At 40.4% G+C, this 23525-nt stretch overlaps 1 protein-coding gene across 1 annotated transcript; it reads right to left on the reverse strand.

The window, feature by feature from the left end:
* Positions 1-5389: 5389 nt before the first annotated feature.
* On the reverse strand, positions 5390-8970 carry LOC118563969 (calponin homology domain-containing protein DDB_G0272472-like). The gene is made up of 2 exons (XM_036140509.1): positions 7510-8970; positions 5390-7350 (listed from the first exon to the last, which is right to left on the reverse strand). Exons 1-2 carry the CDS (start codon positions 8912-8914, stop codon positions 5711-5713), a joined length of 3045 nt encoding a protein of 1014 aa, XP_035996402.1. The 5' UTR covers positions 8915-8970; the 3' UTR covers positions 5390-5710.
* Between the last annotated feature and the right edge of the window lie 14555 nt (positions 8971-23525).

A 23525-nucleotide genomic window follows, 5' to 3' on the forward strand; every position in this document is an offset into this window, starting at 1 on the left:
AGGATCTTGTCTATTGCGCAATACGCAATTAATTAGAAAAACTCAGAAATTATTCTTGCACCTTCCGCAACAGGTTACCGTCGTAAAAATGGACATGGCTACGACAGACTTCCCTATCTCCTCCGCTTATAAAGCTGCGATCTAATCCTGTTTACATGAAATAAGCCTGCTCGTGAGCAGGATTAAGCTGGCGCACATGTTGCTATGACAACAAGTCCAAGATGAGTTTCGAAGAACCAAACGATCCAAGATCATGCCAAATCGTCAACAATCAAATCCAGCTAACTGAGTTAGCAACGTACGAAGAACGGGCCCAAGATATCCAATGAGCAATAAACAAATAAAAATAATACATTGCGTATCTGGCACACTGATATAAAACTTGGTGGCGATACATGAGTGGCAGCGTTTAGGTATCTCTTCCATTAATAGATTTCTGATCTCAATTTCATGAAATTGCCCGGCAGCTGGAACCCAATCTTTATTTGTCTCAATGTCTTATATTCATTTTCCCCATATAGTTCAATTAGAATTACCTTAATTATTTCTCTTTGGTTAATACCAGAATTAAGGGGGTGTTTTTTAGATTATTTTTTTCTTCTACTTTTGGTAGAATCCCATTTTAAACAATAAAACTTGGGTCAGATATTTTGGACATCCATCCACAAGCTTACAATGATTTGCTGGAATTTTGATTTGCCCTTTCCTGATGTAATGGTGGCAGATTTGGAGGCTACCTTGCACGCATGCATGCGCGCACGCACACACACACACGCACACACAAACACACACACACACACACACACACACACATTCGTGTAAGACCTACGGACTGAGGGACGGTTAAAAGTACTCACAAAGTGAGTGACACACAATACACCACTTCAGATTTTGCAAGAGAATTAAATTACCAAAAAAGTTTTTTTACCATCAGTGTGAGGATCGAGGAGTTCAACCAACTTTTTTGACATTTTAAGTAATTAAGAAGTAAATGTACTTAAGATAAAAAAAAAAACATGTTTTTTTTTTTACGTTTTACTGATTAAGGCACGGAAGAATAAACCAATGCTGTACTAAAAATGAAAGCTTGAGGTTGTGTGGCTCTGATTTATTACCCCCTGATAAATTAATAATTTTAACAAAATAATCCATTGTACTTTGAATAATGTTTATTTTAGAAACAACGCATTTTTTGTGGACATTAGCAGAGCCTAACAACTGTTGTTCCTAATCTGCAGCATGAATTACTCTTGCACATTACAGAATCCACATGCATGACTCTGATTGGATAATAGCTTGATGGGCCATCTGCAGGTTGTGAATGTTGCAAAGTTGAGGGTCAGGGAGGGGTCACTCAGTGGTTGCTGGCTCAGACTTAAGCCTGAGATGTTTTCTGTAAAAACAGGCATGACTTTGCACTCACTTTTATTCTAGGGGCATATTGATTAGGATTCCTTTTTAGTTTTTCTGTGAGATTATTTTTTATTTAGTTGTTATCATTGGCATAAAATATTTTCTTTATACAGAATAAACATGTTGTACTGTCCTAAAAAGCCCATTTTGATTAATTTATTGAAAAAGGGTTGTCATAATTTTAACTGAGGCTGTCATATATTTCATCATAACAGCAATTCTTCTTTACACATATTTTAAACAGCAGCGAAATCTACTGTCCAAAATTTTAAAACTCAGGAATCCAAAATTAAAATTATTACTTTACAGGAAGGGAACAAGATATACTATGATTTCTTAAATATCTGCTCATAATAAGCATTAATTGGTCCCCAAGGTCATTTTATATAGGGCCTAAAGTGATACCAGCAAGATCTTTGAATGGAGTCATGGGAAAATCTGCCATTTTGAAACACTTGTTTTGCCTTCCTGCTGCAGGTGGGAGAGGTTTTTGCAGGAATGCCTTGTACCATTTGTAGGGGAAGAGTTGATAAAGAGACTGGCTCATACATGACATTTTAACTATATCCTACAGCCTGCAGAATGGTCCAGTACTGTGCTACACTGACATACCAGAAATGGGAGTGTATTTGACACTGTTGTTAAGGCTAGGAAGATCGGATCTGGATAAACGTGGTATTGTTGTGAAGAGCCTGATTAGATGATTAAAACAAGTCCTCCCCCTTCTCCATAACCCATTTGCAAGTGCCAGAACTCAACCCTAAAATTATGATTGAGCCCTTTGAGGCTTTCTATTAGGCATAGGCTGGAAGCAAATACTCTCTTTCATCAAAAGCTTAAAAGCAATCTTTTTCTGGGGCTGAGTGGAGGGCAGCAAGTGAACAATAGGAGCATGCACAGAAGGTTGAATAGGGGTTCCCTCAATGTCAGAGGGATACATTTGCCGTCTGACTTCTGAACCTGTTAGGACCGGGTTGGAGGCTCAGAAATGACCCACCCGCCACCAACTTGTAGAAAATGGCATTAGATCCCTTTTTGGTCAAAAGTTCAGTTTTGTCTAAGGCTTGGTGAGGCTTTTGTTACTGAAGGAGGCCAGTCTGACTGCTGACCTTTTGTGACCTTTCAGGTTTTTCCCCTTTTCGAGGCACTTCTCAGTTGAGGATTTTGATTAATCTCACGGTGTAGTGTCTCCTAGTAATGCGGAATACAACCGCATTAGCCATTAAGGACTTTCATGTTGCTAACCTGAAGTAGCTGTAGGAAGGTTCCTGTGCTTCACTGACACACCAGAAATGGGAGTGTGTCTGACCCGGCTGCTACGGCTAGGAAGCTCCGATCTGGATGTGCATGTTACAGTTGTGAAAATCCTGAATAAACAATTAAAACGAGACCTCCCCTTTCTCCATAACCTGTTGGCAAGTGCCAGAACTCAACCCTAACATGACGACTGAGGCCTTTCAGGCTTTCTATTAGGCATAGGTTGGGAGTAAATACTCTCTTTCATCAAAAGCTTAAAAGCAATGTTTTTCTGGGGCAGAGTGAGAGGCAGCATGCAAACAATAGACCCCTTGCAACCACGTGACTCCGTTACCCAGAACCCCTTGCGTGGCGGCCATATTGGTTGGCAGCCACCCTTACCAACATGCAATCCAAGCCTTATGTGGATGAGTTACAGCCTTCTGATAAGGCATTTTACTATGCTAAATGTACAAGGATCGGTAATGCGGACCCTTTGGCTCTTCCTGATATGGATTTTTCTAGCAATCCCGATGATTGGCCATCAGTTTGCTATGCGGATCTGGTGAACTACCTTGTGTTGTCACCCACCCCAACGTACAGTGGTGATCAGATGAAGGCGTACAAGAGTTTGGAAGCGCACAAACAGTTCACTGCCGGATGGATACGTGAACTGTCTGTTTGTTACCTGAATGATGTAGCAGTTGTCCGTGGAAGGGTGAGTTTAATATTGTTCAGTCGGCCGTCGTGAGGTTTTCGTGAGCGCATCCTGCTGTTCAAGCAGAGCTAAGAGGGGGCGACCTCCGCTCCTCTCCGTCCCCGGCCCGGGACCCGAACGTCGGTCGGCTCGCGGAGGGGTTGGGGAGGGCAAGCGCTCCGGTCCGCGCGACGCACTGGCCGCCTGTTTCGGCACGCCTCCGCTCGCGGGGCGGGCAGGGCGACCTGCCGTGCCGCGCGGCTGCCGGTGCGGTGCGTGAGCTGGGCTTGACCCCCTGCTCTGGTTCCCTGTTCACCCACCGTCGCTCGCCTGCCTCTGCCACCACAGCGAGCAGTCCCAGAGGGGGCACGACGTACAGTGTGAGCAGTCCGGTCGCGTCCGAGCGTCGCGCCGTACAGATCGTGAGCGGTGAACTTTTTAAACCCTGCGGTTCCGTTGTTAGCACACTGCCAGTCTATTATGGTAGGCAATCTATAGAACGACTTTTTGTCCCTCCCAGCACGATTCCCGCAACCAACAATGCAACAGGTTTACACCATATTGAACAATCGCTCCGCCGGCCATGCGAGTAATAAGCTAACTTTGCCAGTGCAGTGGTGGGCTGTCACGCTAGCGTGCCCACCGAGATGGAGGCGCGCACCCCCGATCACGTGACTGTGACGTCAGATGCAAGGGGTCTATTGGAGCATGCATAGAAGATTGAATAGGGGTTCCCTCCGTGTCCGAGAGAGACATTTGCCATCTAGACTCTGAACCTGCTAGGACCAGGTTGGAGGCCCAGAAATGACCCACTCATAGTGTCACCAACCTATGGAAAGTGGCATAAGATTATTTTTTGGTCAAAAGTTCAGTTTTGGCCCAGATTTGGTGACTGAAGGAGGCCAATCTGACTGCTGACTTTTGTGACCTTTGAGGTTTTTCCCTTTTTTGAGGCACTTTTCAAGCATGCTGGATGCTTCCCATCTCCCATAACTGACTGTGTGTTAGATTCCCCTCAGTTCTGAGTGAATTGTCATCCCAGCCACTGCTGATGGTGTGAAAACTTAGTTGTAGTCTCAGGACAAAAAAAATAGTGACAACAAAAGTTATCTAACATGTTTGACAGGTCAAGCAAAGTGTTGTCCTCTCCTGAGTGCAGCACATTGTTGTATATGCTAGTTCCTGCCACTGAGCTATATAATACACTGGAGTGCTAATCGCCGTCTGTTTGAACGAGTCGCTGTGAAGCCACCAGCCGCCATATTGGTACTCCCTATTTCCCCCCAGTAACTAGGGAATATGTGCGCTACAGCATCGAATAACGAGGATTTTCTCATGTTTAGGGGGGCTTAAGACTTTTAAAATGTCAAATTTCATATATAGTTTTATGTTATGTTCTAAAAATATCAAGTACTGAGAAAGTCATGTGCTGAAATATTTTGCATTTTATTCATTTAAATATATATCTTTAACATTTATAAAGATATAAATAACAATATACAAAAACATATTTACATATGTGTATACATATATATACATATATACATATACACATACTTATATATACATTAATATATATATTTAATATGAATAACATGTAAAATATTTCAGCACCTAATTTCCTAGTAGTTAATAGTGTTAGTACATCCACTGACTGTAGAATTACCTGTGAAACGTTTTCACACAGCCAGAAAACTGCTTGTTGTTGCAACCAAATCCTATGGGATTCCGTGAGAGTAGGGAGGAGCAAGATGGCGACCAGTGACTTCAGTTTTTCGGCAAAATCAGCACTCCAGTGTATTATATAGCTCAGTGGTTCCTGCACACCACACGTTTCTTCCTCAGCCAAACCGGCGCGTTTCAGTTTCTTTCGGGTGCGCCCCCTGCTGTCGGGAAGTCTGAACAACAACAACAACTCAATGCATCACGTGACTTTTGGCACAAATTTACCGCAGCGGGGGTGGGATTGTTTCGTACTCGAGCAGAGACCGTTTTGTACTCGAGGAAAACTTATAAATGATATTTTGAGTGCAAGGTTGGCGAACAGTTTGCAAAACAATTTGTTTTGTGTGTGAAACACATCTTTTTGTGTGCAAAACAAGTTTTATTTGTGTGCAAAACTTTTTTTTGTGTGCAACGTTTTGGCAGAAATTTGTCTCCATACTACTGATATTATTGTGTTTCTTTAATTCGAATTGTGTTGCTAATTTGAGCTGAGCTGAGAGAACTGCGGGGAAGCTGGAGCACCCAGAGAGAACCCGCCCACACACAGGGTGAACCTGTGCATGCTAGCTTTTATATTGGCCTATTATTGTGTTTCTTTAATTTGAATTAGGAAAAAAATAAAATAATAATTTTTAGTTTTTAGCAGAACTGGCTGGAAAAAATGATGTTAACCTTATTAATAATAGGAGGGAGGACAAGGTATCGGGGTTTGACAGGGTAAGAAAGGAAATTTTGGTCTTTCTTAATTGTAATGGCTGGAAGTTCTGTGCTTCTCTCCTGGGTATCTCTTGGTGAATTATATCGAAGATAGGAGTTTCTGCCTTCGTCATTTCTACGTTTAATGCTGGGAAGTTTTGGTGGCCCCATTTGGGCATCTTTATCTGAAGTGAATGGATAAGAGGAGTTCTTGCTATGGATGATTATAGGTTTTAGTTTTTGAGGTTTGGGGGCTGTTACTTTGGCATCTGTCTCTAGAATTAATCGATGAGAAGACTTTCTGGAATTGACATATGTAGGTTTACCACTTGGAGGTTTGGGGACTCTCCCTTGGGCACTGATTTCTGAAACAGATGAACAAGGCGAATTTGTTGTTTGAACATTTGTAGGTAACCTAGTTGGTGGACTGGGGTGTCCCACTTGGGCTTCTGTCACTGAGATGAACAGTTTGGTGAAATCATGCGAATCAACATTGCTATTCCAAGTCTCCTCGGCAAGATCCTCTGAGTCAAAAAAGATCCTCAGAGTTTGGTCTTTTAATCCAGACTTTAAAAACTGGGACTGGAGAACCTTTGCTTCACATTGGTCTGAATCCAGCTTTTTTGTTTCTGATTTATTACTTGCCCTTTGTTTTTCCTGTTGTCCTTCTGTGCCTTTACTCTTAACAAACTCTAAGGATTTTTCTTCTCTCTCAGCGTTGCGTCGTTTTATTTCAGCAATTTGATCAGACACTATCTCTGTCCTTTTTTGTCTAACAGCAAAATGTTTACGATCTTTGGAAGTTGTTGATGGCTTGAGAAAAAAACAATTTCCATCGTCATTTTGAGTAGAATCCTGCTCTTTTTGTTTCTCAGCGTCGTGTCTTTTGATCTCAGCAATTTGATCAGACACTATCTCTGTCCTTTTTTGTCTGGTAGCAAAATGTTTCCGATCTTTGGAAGTTGTTGATGGCTTGAGAAAAAAACAATTTCCATCGTCATTTTGAGTAGAATCCTGTTCTTTTTGTTTCTCAGCATCGCTTCTTTTTATTTCAGCAATTTGATCAGACACTATCTCTGTCCTTTTTTGTCTAACAGCAAAATGTTTCCCATCTTTGGAAGTTGTTGATGGCTTGAGAAAAAAACAATTTCCATCGTCCTGAGTAGAATCCTGGTCTCTTTGTTTCTCAGCGTCGCTTCTTTTGATCTCAGCAATTTGATCAGACACTATCTCTGTCTTTTTTTGTCTAACAGCAAAATGTTTCCGATCTTTGGAAGTTGTTGATGGCTTGAGAAAAAAACAATTTCCGTCGTCCTGAGTAGAATCCTGCTCTTTTTGTTTCTCAGCATCGCTTCTTTTTATCTCAGCAATTTGATCAGACACTATCTCTGTCCTTTTTTGTCTAACAGCAAAATGTTTCCGATCTTTGGAAGTTGTTGATGGCTTGAGAAAAAAACAATTTCCATCGTCATTTTGAGTAGAATCCTGCTCTTTTTGTTTCTCAGCATCGTTTCTTTTGATCTCAGCAATTTGATCAGACACTATCTCTGTCCTTTTTTGTCTGGTAGCAAAATGTTTCCGATCTTTGGAAGTTGTTGATGGCTTGAGAAAAAAACAATTTCCATCGTCATTTTGAGTAGAATCCTGCTCTTTTTGTTTCTCAGCATCGCTTCTTTTGATCTCAGCAATTTGATCAGACACTACCTTTGTCCTTTTTTGTCTAACAACAAAATGTTTCCCATCTTTGGAAGTTGTTGATGGCTTGAGAAAAAGACTATTTTCATCGTCCTGAGTAGAATCCTGCTCTTTTTGTTTCTCAGCATCGCTTCTTTTGATCTCAGCAATTTGATCAGACACTATCTCTGTCCTTTTTTGTCTAACAGCAAAATGTTTCCGATCTTTGGAAGTTGTTGATGGCTTGAGAAAAAAACAATTTCCGTCGTCCTGAGTAGAATCCTGCTCTTTTTGTTTCTCAGCATCGCTTCTTTTTATTTCAGCAATTTGATCAGACACTATCTCTGTCCTTTTTTGTCTGGTAGCAAAATGTTTCCGATCTTTGGAAGTTGTTGATGGCTTGAGAAAAAAACAATTTCCATCGTCATTTTGAGTAGAATCCTGCTCTTTTTGTTTCTCAGCATCGTTTCTTTTGATCTCAGCAATTTGATCAGACACTATCTCTGTCCTTTTTTGTCTGGTAGCAAAATGTTTCTGATCTTTGGAAGTTGTTGATGGCTTGAGAAAAAAACAATTTCCATCGTCATTTTGAGTAGAATCCTGCTCTTTTTGTTTCTCAGCATCGCTTCTTTTGATCTCAGCAATTTGATCAGACACTATCTCTGTCCTTTTTTGTCTGGTAGCAAAATGTTTCCGATCTTTGGAAGTTGTTGATGGCTTGAGAAAAAAACAATTTCCATCGTCATTTTGAGTAGAATCCTGCTCTTTTTGTTTCTCAGCATCGCTTCTTTTGATCTCAGCAATTTGATCAGACACTATCTCTGTCCTTTTTTGTCTAACAGCAAAATGTTTCCGATCTTTGGAAGTTGTTGATGGCTTGAGAAAAAAACAATTTCCATCGTCCTGAGTAGAATCCTGGTCTCTTTGTTTCTCAGCATCGTTTCTTTTGATCTCAACAATTTGATCAGACACTATCTCTGCATTTTTTTGTCTGGTAGCAAAATGTTTCCGATCTTTGGAAGTTGTTGATGGCTTGAGTAAAAAAATATTTCCACCGTTCTGAGTAGAATTCTGCTCTTCTTGTCCCTTGAGTTTATGTAATGCAATTTCTTCCATCTGCTCTTCTCTAAGGTGGTATTCTGTAACTCTTTGTTTTTCAAAATGTTCAAAATGAAATCTTTTGTACGATGCCCCCATATGTTGTTCTTTACTCTCCCCTTTCTCAGTTTTCATCTCTGCCTGTTCAAGATAGCTGTCAGCTTGAGTCTTATTTAACCTTTGCCTACAGGCGTTTTCCTTTTCAAACTTTATAGCTTGAGGCTCAGTTTGAATCATGTTTTCCAGTAGTTTTGCTTGCTCTATTTCTTCTATGTCCAGCGCTGTATTCTCTGGAATTTGGTTTTCAAGATAAGCTCTGATGTAAATCTTGCCCACTCGAATTTTGTACAAACCATCCATTCTGCTTTGCTCCATGGCAAGTGAAATGTAGGTTCTGTTTTTCAACGTGGATTACTGATTGTTGCAAACAAAGTAGTGTAGTAGCCCTTCTGAAGCTAGAGAATTAGAATCCTGATATTCTAATTCTAAATCGCTGTGACCCCATCAATGATGTCATAGGGACTTTATGACGTCATACCTACGATCCACTGTCCGGTGGCTCCAGTCATAGGCGGTCTCGTGTGCTCGTGACACATCATCAGCTCCGAGAGCTGCGTGAAGCTGACACCCCACCCACAGAAAAAAAAAAAAAAAAACTCGGTTAAATAGACGGAATGGTTAGTGCTTCGTGTGTGCAGGTTTGTGCCGTTAAAATTGGCGTTTGTGCTGCTTTGGTTTCGCCGATAAAATAAGTTTTAATTTCGGCCGGTGACGTCACCACAGGCCGCCGCTGCAAAATAAAGCGCTACCTTGATATTTCTTTGCTGGTTCTGAGCTGGAGCCAAAGCAAACCAGAGTGGTCTACTTCTTTAGTGCTGCGTCTGTGCATGTTTGTGCCGTTAAAATGAGCGCTTGTGCTACTTTGGTTTCGGAGATATTATGAATTTTAATTTCAGCCGATGACGTCACCATAGCCTGCCGCTTCAAAATAAAGTGCCACGTTTTTCTTTCTTTGCTGGTGCTGAGCTGGATCCAACACAAACCACAGTGGGCTACCCTTTCGGTGCTTTGTTTGCGCAGGTTTGTGCCGTTAAAATCAGCGTCTGTGCTGCTTTGGTTTCGCAGATAATATGATTTTTTTTATTTCGGCTGATGACATCATAGCCGGCGCTGCAAAATAAACTGGAGCGCTAACGTGAGCCATTAAATTGTCTAAATTTGTCGTTATTGCTTGTCCAAACGACCCGCTCCATCACTCACATAAGCATATTTAAGATACTTTTGGCTTGCCATTTCTGTTGCACTACAGTGATGTTACTTTGTTCAAACTAGCATTAACGTCACTAAAAAGGAGATGAGGTGTTCTCCAGGAATTAGCTGGTTTAGAGCGGCAAGGTGTATGGAATGTGGCCCCGTTAAAAGACACGGAAGCAGATGTCTGGTTTTGTTGTAGATTTACTGTGGTTCTTCTGACATGTACACACAGCAAGTCCAGTAGGCAAACACATATAAAGGATTTTAGGGAAACGGGAAATAATGAGCCGTACGCTGCTGCCTCAGTAGGAAAACTCTCAGCCATCTCACATGGAGGTGTGGTGCGTTCAATGGAGCTTCGAACGTCTATGGCGCGTTCATGAACGTCAGACATATGACAATGCACGGAAAACACAATATAAATAGAACAGTTCCCAATGGGAAACATCTGAACAACAAGGACTTTCTAACAGTCACCGTCTTTTAGTAACCACTCAAATTAGACCGCTACCAGTCACCACTCTGTCTTCCCATAGGCAGGGGAACACCGGAGCCGTTCAGATGAAAAAAGAAAAAAAGAAATAATGTTATCTCCCGTTCCAGGTTTTCGACACTTTTTAGCCAAGTATGTTTGTTGGCAAATGGTAGCTAAACTAGTTTCATGTTCATAGTAAAATAGTTCATAAAATCTATATTTAATGTTGCTATAGATAAAGTTATATAGATTTGATGACAGCATGTACCTTAGGTGACACGGCAACTGCTCATAAGTGTCCAAAGAATATAGGAACACTGGAGAAACAAATAATGAATAGGTATGCAATATATCAATTTGACATCTATTAGCCATACATTATGTTTTCCTGATCATATAAAATGAGCAGGTATTCAGTATGCAGGTATTCAGTATGTTTGGAGTAGGTTTTATATAGTATAACCCTACTGAAAGTTCCGCTATGTTTACATACTGCATACATATAGTGTGGTCGAACATTCTGTATTGATAATTTCACAGCTTTAAGTCACCATTGTTACTAATACATTTTGGGAAGGTATAGATTATACTGTTCTACACAGCAGCCCCATACTGTTTTAATTTAAATGAAAATCTTCCCACTTTAATTGCATCTTTCAAAGATACAGAAATACATCTCAAAGTATGGCTGGACAATTCCCCCCAGCAATTAAAAAGAGAAGATCATGATAAAACAATTGATTTGTCACGTTCCATTTCAGAATGACCTACTTTTGTTATGTATACTGCTTATCTAACAAGACTACCAGGTGGTCTGGTGTTGATTTAAGAGCAAATAAGGATGAGGGGAAGACATTTGCATTGATTTGTCATGAAATAAATAAATATATATATATATATAAGGTTTATTTCTCTTGTTTACCATCTTTGTGGTTGCCATTTTAGACTTGAATGAAACTCACTAATAGGTTGTTTTTATTTTAATTTAATAAATGCATCATATTTCTTAGGTCAAATATTAGTGGTGTTGAATATACACAATTTCAGTTTTGACCAAAATTGTTATGATCATTATTTTTGCAACATTTGAGCAGAGCTACAAGAAATACAAGCACAATAATAGTAATAGTAATATCATCTTTATTGTCATTGAAACACACATTACAACGAAATTTGTTCTCTGCTCTTAACCCATCACCCTTGGGGAGCAGTGGGCTGCCATGTGCGGCGCCCGGGAAGCAATCTGGGGTTAAGGGTCTTGCTCAGGGACCTACAAGTCTGTGCTGATACCTAATTTCACTATTTAATGGGTCAACAGTGCATCATCCTTTAGATTTGACACTTATCACATCTAAAGGATAAAAGCAAATCTAAAGGATAAAAGCAATAATATTTCAATAAAGTACAAATAGTCTGATTTTTCATATCAAATGAAACACTTCTTTATTCTTATGCATGAAATACTGCATATGCAATTTTCATAGCTCTTTCCCTCTTATTCTTCTAATTCTCCTCATTTGTGAGTGAACTCACTGCGGAAATCAGGAAACCTATCATAGCTGTCAGACAGTTCTAGGAGCATCCCACATGTGTCCGTTTGGCCTTCTTGTGAAACTGGTCTGAACTGTAAACTCAACCTCAATTATTCCAGATAACAACAAATCAGAGCCAGTTCAGAACCTCAAAAATCTTCCAAGCATTTCCCTGTTAAGCTCCCTGATGTAGTTCACTAAAATTAAGCTCTTCTGTTTTTTATTCTTCTCCCCAGATCCATAATGGCAGAGAAGCTGTCAGAAATTGTGACTTTCCTGAGAGGTCGAGGTACATCCAAAGAAACAATCAGTTGGATTCAAGAGCAAAAGGTACGGCTGTGAGTACAAGATGAACAGGTTAATTAAGATAATTAGTTCCCCAGCTTTCTTGTGCAACACTAACAGGAATCTTCAGAATACATTTTCTTGGCCATAATTAACCAAGGTATTTGATAAAATGCAGATTAAATATTCATTCGAACAATTTCTGCATGTTTTCTGATCTTCCTCGTTTCACTTTCAATGTACACCTTCTTTAATAGCTCTCCTCATGCCGTTGTTGTCATGAGGGATATTAGTATTGTTTGTATTTCTTAATTAAACATAGAAACAGATATTTTTCAGTGCAGTTGTGCAAAAGTTTTTCTCCAACTAACAGCTTTGCGGCTATGTTTTAATACTGGGCGGACATCATTGCTTGATTATCTGTTGTATTATTTGTCACTTTAGACATAACCATTTACCTCAAATATTACAAAAAAATGATACAATAGAATAAAAATATCTATTATTCTCCCACAGTGGAACATTTCAGGTGTGTATGTAGCAAAGCAAAAAGCTAAGAAAAAACATATGGTTTTACACATCACAAAAAAAACCTATTAGAATAAGAATCAAAAATGTTGATAAGCAGCACAGTAAAGGACCAAAACGAATCTCATAATAAATGCTGTGTAGCTATCAAAATGGCATACTTAAATTAAGTGTGCAACATATTTGGGAGATCAGAAACCCCCAAAGAGAGCTGTGTAATATAACATTTGTAAAAATTAATTAACCAGATAAAAACTGTGCAAATACCACCATGGATGTATAAAGACCTATTGATTTTGTAATTGGGAGTGGTGATGGTCATTAAAGGGGCTTAACCACGTTATTTGACTTTTTTTTTATAACTTATACGTCGGTAACTCACTCTTTTTGCATACAAAGTTTTTTTATGAATTATTATCATGTCCTGCTGGTGTATTAGTTATTATTTTGGTGTTTTATGCTTTGTTTTTGCTCAATTTGTTAGTAAATAAAGCCTTTTGTGTTTGTTTACAATTTTAACTTAAGTACGTACTGCACATGCCCTGCAGGGGTTAAAACAAGGAAGTGGCCAACGACTATTAGCATCTCCAGGCAAAACAATAAAGAATGTTCCCAAGATCCATGGAAAAAAATGCAAAAAAAAAAATAAAATACAAATATTCCAAGAGGGAAAAGACCTGAATGATGCTAGAAATACAGTATGAGCGTTAGTGTTCACTGAAGCGGACACTAAACCTTTTGAGACTCAGATGTGACCACAAAGTTGACTGACCTGAGTAAATGTTAGAGTTGCTGTAGATTGGTTAGGTTAATTTATAATGGTTGGTCTTTTGCTGCTTTACTGCGAAGCATTTGATTCCTCGGTCTGGCGTTACTTCATTTTGATTTATTAATTGAGCAAACTGTAATTATGATAGTTCTGTGATATTGTCACACCATGTCTGTTTATGTCTGCTAATCACCCGGCGGTGGGGCAACATTTATCCAAAAAAAGAACCATCAAAGCCTTATTAGGGTGAAGGCTTGTGTTTATAACCTTTTTCTGATGTTTAAACGTTTTTTTTTCTTAATGACAGTGGTTATAATTAGCCTACTTTTACAATGGTGTTTCTTTTTTGACTTTTTGTTCATTCATATTAGTATTATTTTAATATTGATTAGCAGGGATCCCCTTGTCATAACTTTCTTGACAGACTAATGAAATCAGAAAAATAACGTTCCTTGTCTGGAAACAATTTGTATTTAACAGAATTTTTAGGATACATTTTTCTCCTCTTCTTGTCTTCCTATTTATTGTCCTGTTATATCTTAATTTAAAAGATATATGTCTTTGCTATTTACAGATTGACAGAGATGTCATCCTGCTAATGGAAGATGCCCAGCTAGTAAACTATCTTCCATCATACGGACCCAGGATTGCTTTGTTGAACTTTTGCAAGCGTCAAACACACTCAGCAAAGCGGAAGCAGGGACTTTTTGAAAAGCTAAGGGAGAAGCTCAGGCTTAGAAAGGAAAACCAAACTGGAGAGGAGGAGCCAGAAACTTACAACAAAACCAAAAAAGCTAGAGCAGAAACAGCAACAAGAAATATTGAAATAGGATGGGTTCACACTGATGGCAAAATAACAAAACAGGTCAGAGCAAAGCAAGGTGGGGGCACAAGGAAGATCTCCATAAACATTCAGGCAGGATGTGATGAGATACTAAAACAAGGAAAGTCACTACTCTTTCCAGATGGAAAATCCAGCAAAGGTCACGGATGTGATATTGAATTTGATGTTTGGGATTTCAAGCAAAATTCTTTTCCCAAGGATGTCACAGTTGAAATGTTATACAACACAGTTAAACTCCCACGTCTGCGCTTCTATATATCAACTCAACTAAAATCAGAGTTAAGTGAAGAGTCTGATGATAACAACCACGCCTGTGCCAAATGTGTTCCTCAGCCTGATGTACCAGATAACGAGGCCCTTGATGAACCATCGGTGGACAGACATTGTTGGCAGGATTTAACAGATGAGGTTCATGTCTCCCTTCCAGATGTGTTCATTGTTTCTGAAGAAGTCCTCACAGATTCTACGGTAACGAGAGAATGCTCTGCAAGCTCAAGTCAACAAACAAGAACAGCTGTCATCAGTGATCCCATAACTTTTTACAGTGGCAAAAATTATGTTATTGAGGATGACGCTGACCCTGAAATCACTTTTGGTGCACAAGCAGGGAATGATGACTCCCTCAGTGACACATTGATCTATGAACCTGTTGAGTTACCTCAAAGTCCTCTTAATCTTTTGCCTGAAACAGTTTTGGTCTTGCACTCCTCAAATAGCTCCAATGAATTGATAGAGGCCTCTTTCTGACCCTGAAATCTTGAACAAAACACTGAAAGTCAGACGTCTTCTTCCTGACAACTCCTTAGAGAGGGGTAGTGGTTCTGGTGTAATCAGAGATGTCTACAGTAGCTTCTGGGCAGAGTTTTGTGAACGTTGTACACTTGGAACAACTTTCAAAGTGCCCTTTCTTAGACAGGATCTCTGTGCTGCCACTTGGAAAGCAGTCGGGAGAATTCTTCTGAAAGGATTTCAAGATTGCCAGTATTTGCCAATTAAACTTGCCCCTCGTTTCCTTGAGGAGATGTTTTATGGGGAGGTGCACAGTGACCTGACAAGAAGCTTTCTGATGTATGTGAGCACATAAGAACAAGATGTGCTCAAGCATGCATTAGATAATTTTGATACTGTTGATGATGATGACCTTCTTGATGTGCTTGACAGATATGAATGTAGGAAGAGAGTCACTGCTGCTACTCTTCCAGACATCTTGGCTGAAATATCTTACAAGGACCTTGTGCAGAAACCAATGTTTGTCATTGACTGCTGGAGGGAGGTCACACAGCCACTGATTCACCTAAAATCTGGGGAACTGACCAAAATGTATAATGATTTCAAACCCACCGCAAAGAGAGTAGTAGGAATATTAAACTTTCCTACAGAGATGACATCCAAGCAGGCAGAAGTGGCACAGCACCTGAAAAGATACGTCAGGGAGCTTAACAGGGAAATACTTGGAAGATTTTTGAGGTTCTGCACTGGCTCTGATTTATTGTTATCTGGACTTATTACGGTTGAGTTTACAGTTCAGACCAGCTTCACAAGAAGGCCAATTGGACACACATGTGGGATGCTCCTAGAACTGTCTGACAGCTATGATAGTTTTCCTGATTTCCGCAGTGAGTTTAATTCCATTCTAGAGAACAACGCCGGGGTAAATGATATTGTGTAGGCAGAAGTTATGTCTGAATTCTTTTACTTTTGAATAGAGTTGAACTATTATTCTCACTAACACACAATCATTTAAGGGATAACTATGTCATTTGTATAAACACACATTAGGCCATACACATGCTTGATACAAAAAAAAAAAAGCTTGTGCTATGATGCTCACTGTTCGCTTTCTCAATTATACAGAAACTGAGTGAATGTTCAAGCTATGGTTCATACATTTTACAGTTAAATGAATGGCTGGAATGTTACATATTGAATGTTGCATTCCCTTTCTTTCCCAAAGAGTTCACACAATGCCTATCACCACCAGGCAGATCTCTCAATATTTCACAGTATAAAGAGTTTATAAACCTGGTGTCTGGGTTCTTGCCGCTGTTTGAAGAAAACCCTGACAACTGTGAATAGACAAAGATAAAAAAAAAAAAACCCAATAATTATGTCACCTCATTGGGAAAGGAAGTGAATCTAACGCATTGATTTAACTGCTAACATTTCACATTATAGCTTTCGGTTATGATGAACGTGTTACAATGCCAATAGTTCAAGTAGATACATTTAATGGTCAAGGATTAGAAAAAGTTTTCAAAGGTGATGTATTTTCCATGGGTCATTTACAAATTCCTTGTGGAAGGAGGTTTTATAATTAATGGCTGCCTTTCTGCACTTTAAAAGTTAGTAATACATTTTTTTGAGAAATTGCGTAGTTGACTCATTTTTTTTAAAGATTTATCTGAAAAAAATGATCAGAGAAAGATTTGAAATGTTTATTCTGTGCCAATGGGCTTTAACTACATACAGTAGTTTCACTCAGACACAATGCCCACTCAGATACAAGTTTGAGGTACTATAAATAAGAATTACAAATACATGCTACTTGCTTCTCCAAATCTATGTCAAACCAGAGGGAAATAGTTTCACAGCTTACAAGGGGATTTTTCTTTATCATGAAAACATTTAGATTATATACCAACAATACTTTTTTCTAATGATACAAACTTGTTCTTAAGTTATATTCTCAAATAACTGATTAATATTCAGTGGGTTAATACTATTTTTACAAAAGTAAAGGGTGTGAGTTCACCTCCTTCTCAGGCAGATCCAATACGGGAAGGTAATTATTAATGTTACAACAATTCAAAGATTTCCCAGTATCTCATCTCTTAGTAATGAATACAATTATGCTGCTGCATATGCATATGCATCTGTAGGAGCTTCCCAGACATTTTCGTCCATAAGGAGGATGCAAAGCTCAAAAACAGTTTCATCACAGGGGTACTGCCCTTTTGGGGTGCACTCCTCCCTGCAAACAGCTATATCCTCCTCCAGAACAGGTTGGAGTTTGTCTTCTGCTGCATACAGCTGTGGCATGCTGAACATGAGAATAGGGCGCCCTCCAGGTGTTCCATGGGTGTGGCTTGTTCTTATTAGGTGTGTATTCCATGTTCTTACAGCCTTGTCCAGTTCATCAATAAATATTCAATTAAAATGGTTGCCACCAACAAGACCCCTTTACATACTGAAAAGGATAATTTATTTTGGCAAAATATAGACTGACATAAAATATAAAAGCCAGCACAATGGGTATTTTGACAATTACAAACATAACATATTTGGAGATATTGCTGCTTGGAGTAAATATTGAATTTGATTTGTTCAACATAAACTATGCACATCACTGTGACAGTGTCACTTAAACAGTCATTTAGAAATTACCTGGATAAGGTTGAGAAAGCAGAATTGTATCAGGTTTCAGTCCAATAAGTTGCCTGTGAAATAGCCATCATCTCTCATGGTTTTAAAAATGTCCATCCAAAATTGCACACTCTGCTTACGTAAAACTCCCCACCATGACTCAATCCGTTGATTTGCCGTGGTGCAACCGTAAATAAAGCTTCCTTCTCCTGCATAATGGTCCTGGTGATTCCTCTGTAAGAACATCTGCATTTCTCTGACATGCCCATTTTCCGTACCTGGGTCGGCTCGCACCTGCTGTGGACAGCCTCCAATACGTGTCACTGTGTTAATGAAGTAGTCCGCGATCACCTTTGGGTCGCTGTTAGTGTAATAGGCTTCCATCCACATAATTTTAAATCCATCAATGCAGCTATTGATTGCTATGCCAAACGGCTTAAGTTTATCATTTGAATCCATATGCCACAGAGCATTGGGTCCCCTGCTGATGTACTGCCGACGTCGGAGACGCCGGAGTTCCACTCCCTCGGGATCCAAAATCTTGATGATCATCCTCATTGTGTTCTGAGAAACAACAATCACTCTTTGCATGGCACGCAGATGTAACCACCGATAGCCTTGTAGGCGACCACAACCAGACAACTCTTCTTCCACGAAAGGGGCAATTTCTTCAGGATCCGATACAGACAAAGACGTTTGCACAGTCGTTTGACAGTTCTGATGCTGATAATAATTTGATGCTGGTGTGCTAAAAGACTTGATATTTCCTTATTTGTGAAACCGATCCCAAAGTATAACTTCACAAGATGCTCGATATTCCTCATTTTAGGGAAGACAGTGCTTCCTGTAAGAGTTGTCATAAAATACGAAAATTTTCTTGTAATATTATGACTTTATTCTCATAATGTTGTGAGTTTATTCTCGTAATATTATGACTTTATTCTCATAAAGCTATGACTTTATAATGTTACAACGTTATTCTCATAATGTTATGACTGTATTCTCGTATTTAAAAAAAACAAAAAAAAACTTCTCTAGCCTGGCCCTAATACTCCGTCGTAGCAGCCCAATGGTTTTTACGATTTTAATATTTTGTGCTGAGCTCAATACAAAACAAACCAAATTGGTCTATATTTTTAGGCATTTTTAATTCAATCTATATGCTTTATACTTTCAGCTGATAACACAGTCAATATATTCATAGTTGAACAATATTTCCCACTTCATGCATAAAGCTAGTAAAAAGTGGAGTGGTCCTTCAGCCTAATTAAAGGTTTAGCTTAGGTGGACAAAGGAACGTTTTAGGAGATCGTTCCTTACAGTGTTGTTATACTTTATAGGCTGACCAGTGTGATTTATTTTTTGCAGTTTTTTGTTATTGATTTTAGTTTGGGTATGTTTTCTGCGTTATATAAGCCTGTATACTTTAATTGCCCTTTTGTTAGGTGCAGACACCCCCAAATCTCCCTATTGTAGAGCAATAAAGGTTTTCTATTCTAATTAATTCAGAGGAGTAATGAACTATGACTTCTAAGATCAGCTATAACCAAGTTACTGTTTGAAAATGTTCTAAACATTATACTCTCGAAGAAGAATAAACACTTCTGATTAGGAAAAATGAAACAGTTGCACATTCCAATAAATGAAATGACTTTTTGGTGGCTCACTTGACATTGCTATCTAAAGTAAAGTTCTTTAAATGAGACAAAAGAAATCATAATATTTATTAAGTACAAAACAATATAACACACACATTTTACAATAGAGGCTAAAACAACTTGCATGATAAAAGAAAAATACGAAATTAATAACTGCTTTCTTGAGAAAAGTGTGAAGACCAAACGGTAGATCTGGCCACGTCTTCTTACACCAATGAAGAACATCATTAAGGATGCCAGCCATCCTGCACAGAGACTGTTCCAGCCCCTCTCCTTAGTCAGGAAGCTGAGATGCATGAGAGGGGACTCGTGGGGAAGCATACTTATAACAGTGGAAACTAAAAAAAAAAAAAAAAAAAAAAAAAAAAAATTCCCAAGAGAGCTTTGCCAGTAAACAGGAATATATAAATAATTTAATAAAAACACTGTAGGGGGAAAACAGGCTCGGTAAATGACACAACTTCATAGTAATGTTACTGATTTATCAGTAGAAAGATATTAACTTAGACTTAGACTTCTTTATTTGTCATTTTGTATGCACAGAGTGCGTACAGAACGAAATTTCGTTGCATACAGCTTGTAAATTGCAGTAAAATTAAATTACAGTATAAGGTGCAGCAGTGATTTAAAGTAAACAATTGAAATGTAAACAATGCAGGAGAAAGTCACAGTGTACAGGTGAGTATTTTTAAAACCATTTGTATGTACAGAATTGATTGTGCAGAGGGCATTTGTGCAAGAATGCGTTTAGAAACTAAGAGTTCGGCAGCATTTGTAATGCTAGATGGAGATGCAATGATGCAATGATGCAAAATGTGCAAATATGCGAAAGTTGTACAGAGTTTATGGGTTATAGTTCAGCTGTTCAACAGCAGTTCAACAGTCTGATGGCAAAAGGGAAAAAGCTTTTGCAGAACCTGGTGGGTGGACCTGCAGCGGATGCTGCGGAACCTCTTCCCAGAAGGCATCAGGGAGAACATTCCATGGTGGGGGTATGAGGGGTCCCTGATGATGTTAGGGGCTCGGGACACGCAACGCTGAGATGAAATGTCTTTTATGGAGGGAAGAGGAGGTCCGTGTACCTTCAGGCGATTTACATCTGTCCCAGACTAAATTGCTGACAAGAATTTACAGGAACAAATATTCTTTAATATCTGCAAAATCAAAGCAGCACAAACGCTAATTTTAATGGCACAAACCTGCACAAACGAAGCACTAACCATTACGTCTATTTAACCAGCTCAGCCCGAGCACTGTTCCAATTGCCGAGAACGCCAAACCGAGAACGTGCCAAATCCCCGGATGTTGTTCTCGCCCCGCCCTCTTTATCGAGCATGCATCAGAGCAGACTTGTGCGTTCTTCAGACTGACCGCTTGCCCAGAATGCACCGCGGCCGCAGCTTGATTCGAGACAGCGCAAACAGAGCTCACAGCGGTATGTTAAAAAAATACGTTTTCTGCTGCTGTTCTTCAGAAGTACGTTTTCAGATTTCTTGAGATGAGAACATTAAGCTTCCCTATGTGGCCTGTTCACAGAGTTAGTGCGTAATTAAAAAAAAAAAAGTCTGACGTTGAGCATAACGGAGTGACCTGCAGACCACCGCGGTGAAGTTGGTTTGATATTGGACACTGGACATTCAAGCTCCACGGAGTCAGCGAGATCTAGCTCATGGTTGATCCGGTTAATACACTCCGATTTCGGCCAGCGTCTCTCAGCTGCTCCCTCCTCCCACACGCGGTGGTGCAGTTAGGGACTGTCAAAAAACATTTAAACATTTTAAACCAAGCACTCTTGAGAAATAAAAATCAATAAATTCCTTATCTAGTGACCAGCTAAGACAAAACTAATAGAAAATCATGCCAATAAATAACAATTAGTGTGAGGCACACTAATTTTTATCCCATTTTAAGACTTTGTTTATTTTTAAACAATTGTTATTATACAGAAATTTGATATTTCTTCTATAGCTTCCAGGTCATGTGACCTACTGACTCCAAATCTATGTCAAATTGTTCTACTAATTTAGCCTGATGGGACACACTCATTTTTATTACATTTTTAGCCTTTAAGAATTGTCTTTAATTGAATAAAATCAAAACTGAAGTAATAATATTTGGACCAATAGAGAAGAGATCAAAAGTTAGCACACAGCTTCAGCTTCTTCAGCTAGGAACCACTGATCAGGCCCGAAATCTGGGAGTAGTGATAGACTCAGACCTGAACCTCCAAAAGCATCTAAAGACAATTACAAGGTCGGCTTTCTATCACCTGAAGAACATTTCTAGGATTAAAGGACTAATGTCTCAGAAGGATCTGGAAAAACTAATCAATGCGTTTATTTTTAGTAGAATTGATTACTGCAATGGTGTTTTCACAGGTGTGCCTAAAAAGTTGATCAGACAGCTGCAGCTGATCCAGAATGCTGCTGCCCGCGTCCTCACTAAGACTAAGAAAGTAGAGCACATAACCCCAGTTCTAAAGTCATTACACTGGCTCCCTGTATCTCAGAGAATAGACCTTAAAATACTCCTGTTAGTCTATAAATTCCTGAATGGCTTAGCATCTAAATACATCACAGACTTGTTATCAGTGTATCAACCATCCAGACCACTAAGGTCTTCTGGCTCCAGCCTACTCTGCATACCTAAAACCAGAACCAAACATGGAGAAGTAGCATTTAGTTCCTATGCTCCACTGATCTGGAACAAACTTCCAGAAAACTGTAAAAGTGTGGCAAGCCTGAGTTCCTTTGAATCAAGATTAAAAACCCATTTGTTCAGGATGGCCTTCGACTGTCCGTCCGTCCGTCCGTCTTCTTCCGCTTATCCGGGGTCAGGTCGCGGGGGTAGCAGCTTCAGTAGGGAGGCCCAGGCGTCCCTCTCCCCAGCCACTTGGGCCAGCTCCTCAGGAGGAATCCCAAGGCGTTCCCAGGCCAGCCGGGAGACATAGTCCCTCCAGCGTGTCCTGGGTCTTCCCCTGGGCCTCCTCCCGGTGGGACGTGCCCGGAACACCTCTCCAGGGATGCGTCCAGGAGGCATCCTGATCAGATGCCCGAGCCACCTCAACTGGCTCCTCTTGATGTGGAGGAGCAGCGGCTCTACTCTGAGTCCTCCCCGGATGGCTGAGCTCCTCACCCTATCTCTAAGGGAGAGCCCAGACACACTACGGAGAAAACTCATTTCAGCCGCTTGTATCCGGGATCTCGCTCTTTTGGTCACAACCCAAAGCTCGTGACCATAGATGAGGGTAGGAACGTAGATCGACCGGTAAATTGAGAGCTTCGCCTTTTGGCTCAGCTCTCTCTTCACCACAACGGATCGGTACAGCGCCCGCTTCACAGCAGACGCTGCACCAATCCGCCTGTCGATCTCCCGCTCCATCTTCCCCTCATTTGTGAACAAGACCCCAAGATACTTGAAGTCCTCCACTAGGGGCAGCACATCCTCCCCAACCCGGAGAAGGCACTCTACCCTTTTCCGGTTCAAGACCATGGTCTCGGATTTGGAGGCACTGATTTTCATCCCGGCCGCTTCGCACTCGGCTGCGAACCGCTCCAGTGAGAGCTGTAGATCACGCCCTGATGAAGCCAATAGGACCACGTCATCCGCGAATAGCAGAGACGCAATCCTAAGGCCACCAAAACGGATCCCCTCAACACCTTGGCTGCGCCTAGAAATTCTGTCCATAAAAGTTATGAACAGAATCGGTGACAAAGGGCAACCTTGGCGGAGTCCAACTCTCACCAGAAACGAGTCCGACTTACTGCCGGCAATGCGGACAAGACTCTGACACCGGTCATACAGAGACCTGACAGCCCTTATTAAAGGGTCCGGTACTCCATACTCCCGGAGTACCCCCCACAGGATCCCCCGGGGGACACAGGTCGAATGCCTTCTCCAGATCCACAAAACACATGTAGACTGGTTGGGCAAACTCCCATGCCCCCTCAAGAATCCTGCTGAGGGTATAGAGCTGGTCCAGTGTTCCACGGCCAGGACAAAAATCACATTGCTCTTCCTGAATCCGAGATTCGACTATCCGGCGGTCCCTCCTTTCAAGAACCCCTGAATAGACCTTACCAGGGAGGCTTGAGAGTGTGATTCCTCTGTAGTTGGAACACACCCTCCCGGTCCCCCTTTTTAAATAGGGAGGACCACCACCCCAGTCTGCCAATCCAGGGGAACTGCCCCCGATGTCCACGCAATGTTGCAGGGCCGCTGTTAACCAACACAGCCCCACAACATCCAGAGCCTTAAGGTACACGGGGCGAATCTCAT

This window comes from Fundulus heteroclitus, chromosome 8 (genome assembly GCF_011125445.2).
Source record: "Fundulus heteroclitus isolate FHET01 chromosome 8, MU-UCD_Fhet_4.1, whole genome shotgun sequence".
Classification (NCBI taxonomy): Eukaryota; Metazoa; Chordata; class Actinopteri; order Cyprinodontiformes; family Fundulidae; genus Fundulus; species Fundulus heteroclitus.